The sequence below is a fragment of the Seriola dumerili genome, unplaced genomic scaffold (genome assembly GCF_002260705.1).
Source record: "Seriola dumerili isolate Sdu_G_001 unplaced genomic scaffold, Sdu_1.0 BDQW01000111.1, whole genome shotgun sequence".
In the NCBI taxonomy this organism is placed as follows: domain Eukaryota; kingdom Metazoa; phylum Chordata; class Actinopteri; order Carangiformes; family Carangidae; genus Seriola; species Seriola dumerili.
The window spans coordinates 2,306,101-2,311,660 of record NW_019174366.1 but is presented as its reverse complement, the minus strand read 5'-3'; the positions used below and the strand labels follow the sequence as shown (position 1 = coordinate 2,311,660).

The following is a 5,560-nucleotide window of genomic DNA, read 5'->3' as shown; positions in this document are numbered from 1 at the left end:
CCCTGAGAGCCTGAAGTCTTTAAACCTGTTTACAACAGTCAGTTTGGGTGACATGGTTTGGTTGTCTTACTTGTTTCTTTCCCTGTTGGATTTCTGGTGAGTTCACAAATATGGAAAACACTACAGGAAGACCCAGCTCGTAATGAACTGGAATTATACTTTAAAAGTCAGAGTCTTAATATAAATCAGCTGACTGACGTCATCATGTTTTCAGAGTCAGTTACAGCCCAGCTCAATGATGTCTGTACACTGAGCTGTAGGAGGGATGACAAGACTGAAAATAGGTCAGAGGGGGAGAGAGACACAGACAGAGAGAGAGAGGAGAGAGAGAAAGAGGGAGAGACCCCCTCTGAGAGCCACTCAGAGCCAGAACCTGGTTTTGATCAGCACATTCCATTAGTCAATAAAATCACAATGCTTCCTCGCTGTGCTCCAGTATCTGCTGCAGTTTTCTATAACAACTCCCACGGAGGATCATGGGAATCTTTAAAATTACAGTATCCTTATTGTCACACGCCCAATCCACCCTCCCACCCTACCCCCCTCCCTCCACCCGCACCACACAGCTCTTCAATCCACCACGGATTCAGTGTCCAGAAAAAGGTGAATGACGAGATAAAAACACATCAGTCATCCACAAAAACCCTGTCATATGTAAGCTACTTACTAGCTTTTCCAGGAGCTTTCAAACCCATTTCATGGTTTTCCTCGGCAGATTCTGTGAACTCATCCTTTAAGTCAGTGGTTCTCAAACCTTTTCACATGAAGGATTTTTTGCTTTTAGATATTTGATTACAGAAAGGGTTTGAAACCCATGGCAGACAGTCATACATTCTGTCACTGTCTTACTTATGGATGGAATCATAGTGAAATTAATCCCCTTTTTTGCTAGGGAACCCAAGGAACCACCTCAAGGACCCCTGGGGGCCCCTGGACCCCACTTTGAGAACCACTGCTCCAACCCCACCCCCAACCCCTCCCCCCGAAAGATCCAGAAGAAGCTGCTCGAACTGTTTCCACAGTCAGTAATAAACTCTCACACAGAAACCCCTGTCACACCTTTTAATTCACAATGTCTTTACATGGAACAGAAAAAAAAAGACGTCAGATGTTCTTACAGTTCACAGTCTGTCAGTAAAATAAAGACGTATTTCATGTGTAAATGACTTGTTTTCTTTGGTTTATAAAATTCATACACCCCCCATACACCCTAATGTCCAATCAGCACTTCTCCAAAAACACAAAAACGCAGCTTTCCTCCTCCTGTTATTTAGGATTTTATAATCTGAGATCTGATTGTTGCATTCCTTTGCAGCAGGAACTGAAAAACATCTCGGGGTGCACCGATGAATCAGGGTAACGAAGGGTGATTGATGGCCGTTCTATGAACAAGGTCAAGGTTAATATCAACTACAACAGCCCTCTACAACATTCCTACATCTGCACTTGAACTTTCTTTAAAGGAGAAGGAACAGTCCCATGTGTGGACAGGCATTCCTCTGCGTATCACCAGGTGTATGGGCTCCATAAACAGTGTCACTGAGATATCAAAATGCCATTCAATCATTACAGTTGTTACAGTTCCTAAAGCAAAAGAAATGAACATAAATACAACAGAACCACATATATACAAAGAAAGTTTTGGTCTCAGCTCATGAACACAGTGATTGTTTTCCCAGCATTATCATGTGACTGCAGAACGTCTCTCCTCCTGCTGTGAGAGCTGACGATGCGTCTGAATCCTTTTTTTTTTTAGCACGCCCCTCCTCGGTGACACGCTGCTGACGCGAAGGAGACGCCGCGCTCGGGTGCTCGCCGCGGGGTCCGGCTCCAGCTGTGAGACGTTCTCCTCCCGTTTCTTTGACTTTACTAATGAAGGCGGTGATATTTTATAACTATGTGCAATCATGAAGCAATCAGATCAGTGTATGAAACATCAAAGCAGTAGCAACCCCACCCCACCCTTAAAAAGAAGTCAGTGGTTTTCATTGTCCCCCTCTGTTCAACAGTAATGTCCGTGAGTGTGTTCGGAGAGCGGGCAGCTCCACAGTCAGAGGGTGAAACATTATTCTCCCCCTGCTCACCTCTCAGAGTCTGTTTATGGGAATGTCAGTTTCTCTCTCGTCTGTTTAAACGGGGGTCTTGACCCCTGCCGAGGGGTTAGGAGCCCCCTGTTTGTCATGAGCCCCGGAGATCCAGTGGTAGCAGTCGCTGACGTTCTTGTTGCGTGGCTGAACGGCGCAGTGGGTGCAGTAGATGATGCCCAGCGCCACCATCACCACGAGGAAGATGCAGGTGGGCACCAGGAGGCCCACCAGCAGCCAAGTGCTGCTCTGCTTCTGCCCGCTGTCCTCCTGGACTGGATCCACGACGTCACTGCTCTCTCCGCCCTCTCTGACCTCTCCAGAAGGAAGCTGGGTGGGAACAGTTTGGTCTTGAGAGAGTGTAATCTCCACATAGTCCTCTTCCTCCACCCCCATCTCCTCCTCTGGGGACTCAGACTGTCCCCTGAGGGGGTTCAGTTCTTCTTCTCCCTCGTTGTGGTAGCTGGAGTCCGTTGGCATGTTGTGGTCTATGACTGGATCCTCCGGATTTCCTGGTTTCTGGCTGGAAGTGGCGTGCCCCGCCCACCAATTCCACGCTCCCTCAGAGATCGTGGAGGTGGAGAGGAAGGGAAGAGCCGTGATGGTCTCCCTGTCATCTTCGTACGAGTCTGGGGTAGCGGTGAAGGCCGTGGTGGGTGGAGGTGTGGTGTAGACAGTGTTTGGTAAATCCTCCGGTTCAGACTCAGATCTCTCACCCCACTGCAACCACTCAGCTCCCCCGCTGTCCATGTTGTCCTGGTCGTTCTCAGGTCCCTGTGTCAGAGGTTCCAGTCCTGAATCAGAGGGCAGCTCCTCCTGTGGAGCGCTGGTGACCCAGATGACATCAGAGTTCAAAACTCTGGGTGGATCAGTGAGCCAGTCCAGAGACTGCTCCTCCTCTGGGGGCCAGTCAGTGTGGCTCTGCTGCAGATTCCAGTCATAGTCCATGGAGTCCCATACAGGTCCAGGTTGGTGGGTGACCCATGGAAAAGGAGGGGTGACGGCAGTTTGGTCGTCTCCCTCCATTCTCTTCCTACATGAGTGCTGATCAGGCATCAGTTCGTAGCCTTCCTCGCAGTAGCACTCAAACCCACCGCCCTCATAGTTCACACACATCTGCTCACAGGTCCCGGGGATCTGGCACTCGTCGGTGTCCTGACATCGGCTCGGGTCCTCAGGCACCGGAGAAAAACCCAGGTCACAGTGGCAGATATAAGAGCCTAGCGCGTTCTCACAGTCGTGTTCACATGGTTCAGTTAAACACTCATCTATATCCTCACAAGCGCCCTCGGAATCTAAATGGTACCCCTCCCGACACTGACACTCAAACGAGCCCAGAGCGTTCACACACAGTTGTTCACAGGGACTCTGGAGGCACTCGTCTACGTCCAGACAGCCACGCTCATCCGGCGCCAGCATGTATCCTTCAGGGCAGGCGCAGCGGTACCCGTCTGAGAGGGGAAGACACTCGAACTCGCAGGGGTCCCCTTCACAAACGTCAGCCAGCTCGCAGCTCTGCCCATCGTCCCCCAGCTGATACCCGTCGCCGCACTCGCAGTAGAACTGATCACCGGCTGGCCGGCAGAAGTGCTCACACCCGCCGTTATCCTGGTCGCACCAGCTGTGTGACACAGAGGAATCAGAGCAGAGGGGGGAGTCTCTGGACCACCCCACTGAGCTGTCCTCCCTCTGCATGCACAGAACCGACTGCTCTTCCTTGGTGCCCCCGGGGCAGGGCACGGTAGCCACAGATCCAAAGGGTACATGGGTCAGCAGGGTGCTCAGGAGGTTAAACGGCGTGGTGTAAAGGGTGTTGCCTGCACCTTCGCTCCACAGGGCCGGACACATTCCTTTGTAGGTGTAATGACAGAGATACCCGTCCACAGGCACCGAGCAGGCACCGTCCAGCCATTTAAAGTTATCAGTCTGCTCCTGGAGGCTGTAGCCCATGACCACGCAGCGCGGCACCATGCACGTACTGGGGGAGTGCTCTCTCTGCCAGTTTGTGTACTCCGTGTCCTGGTCTCCCGTAGTCCAAGAGAAACCCCGCAGCGGGAGTGCACCGGCACACTGGCGAGGCTGGCGCTGCAGGCCGATCCACACCTGGACGTTGGTGCGTGAGTGGCGCAGGTCCAGAGTGGAGAAGAGCGTGGCGATAGTGGAGGCGTCCTCCTCGCGTTTGATGGTGGCTAGGTTGCCACCTTTCTCTTTGCACGCCCTCCATGAGTCCAGGAAGGTCCTCCGTTGGAAGTAGACCACGAAGCAGCCGTCCTCGGTACACAGTGCATCCCTCTCTCTCAGGTCTTGGCCCAGGACTGAAGAAACTCCAAGGAGCAGAGGCAGCAGGGAGGTGAAGAGGAGAGCAGCAGCACTGCTCACCAGGGAGCCCATTCTGAATCAGCCTTCACCCTGACTCTCTACACTCTAATGTGCCTGCCTAGGAAAGTTTCCTCTAACTGTGGCTTTTGTTCTGTCTGAACTTTTCTCTCTTCATCTGAACCCTCTGTCTGAGCTCCTCACTCTGTCCTGCTGAAACAGATCTGAGCCGGAGCTGAGTGCATGCAGAGAGCAGGGAGGGAGGGGAGGAATGGGAAGGGGGGGTGGGGGTGTGGAGGGAGGGGATATATATGCAAGAAAGAAGGGAGGGAGGGAGGGAGGGAGCTGAGGAAAAGAATTGTATGTTTTTGGAAGAGGGGGGGGTGGGATGGGGTGGGGTGGGGGGGTATGTGGAATGGGGGAGGTGCAGAAAACTGCATTTCTGTCTTTGTCATATGGTTTTCATAAGTGCCGTTTAGACACACACACACACACACAAACTCATATACATCATCAAACTGTAGCACAGAGTTTTCTCGTCCCTAATAACTCAAACGAGGCTGAATTATCACTTGAGCAGTAACTTCTGTCTCTTCTGTTCTCTAGACTTTAACTCTTCCGTCTCCCACTTTGTGTTTTTCATTTGTACGGGATCAAATGAGGCTCAATAAGATTTAGAGTGTGTAAAGTGAGGCTCACAAACAATTCTAAAGTTTGTGGTTGTGAATCAACTTTTGCAAAAATAAATCTGCAGGAGAAATTCAAGCTTGTTCGTCTGAGCACAGATAAAAAAAAAAAGCAGGAAACTGTGTAAAACTCAGCACTCAAAGTTCCCACTGTGTGAATGTTGACCTTGGTTGTGTCCAACATCACTCACTCATTCTCTGCTCCCCGCTCACTATGCAGGGAGCTCTATGGAGGAGACTATACACTGAGCTCATCTGCAATATTAAAAAACTCGGGTCATTTTCTCTGCGGCATGTTTTTCTTCTTTCAACACAAGTGCAGTGCCTGATGGTATACATCACTTTAGTGATCACCAGTTGCACACTGCTTTTCACGTTGCATTGTGGGATACTAAAGCCCCATTTCCACTGGGCAAAAAACCCGATAAGACCCGCTAACATCAGGCTTTTGTTGTCAATATGAAAAGCAACCGT

The 5,560-nt window shown here is 50.8% G+C and overlaps 1 protein-coding gene across 1 annotated transcript; it reads right to left on the bottom strand.

The window, feature by feature from the left end:
- Positions 1-1,054: 1,054 nt before the first annotated feature.
- LOC111223649 (endosialin-like) lies at positions 1,055-4,631 on the bottom strand. The gene has a single exon (XM_022747891.1). It carries the CDS (start codon positions 4,473-4,475, stop codon positions 2,130-2,132), a length of 2,346 nt encoding a protein of 781 aa, XP_022603612.1. The 5' UTR covers positions 4,476-4,631; the 3' UTR covers positions 1,055-2,129.
- Positions 4,632-5,560: the final 929 nt, after the last annotated feature.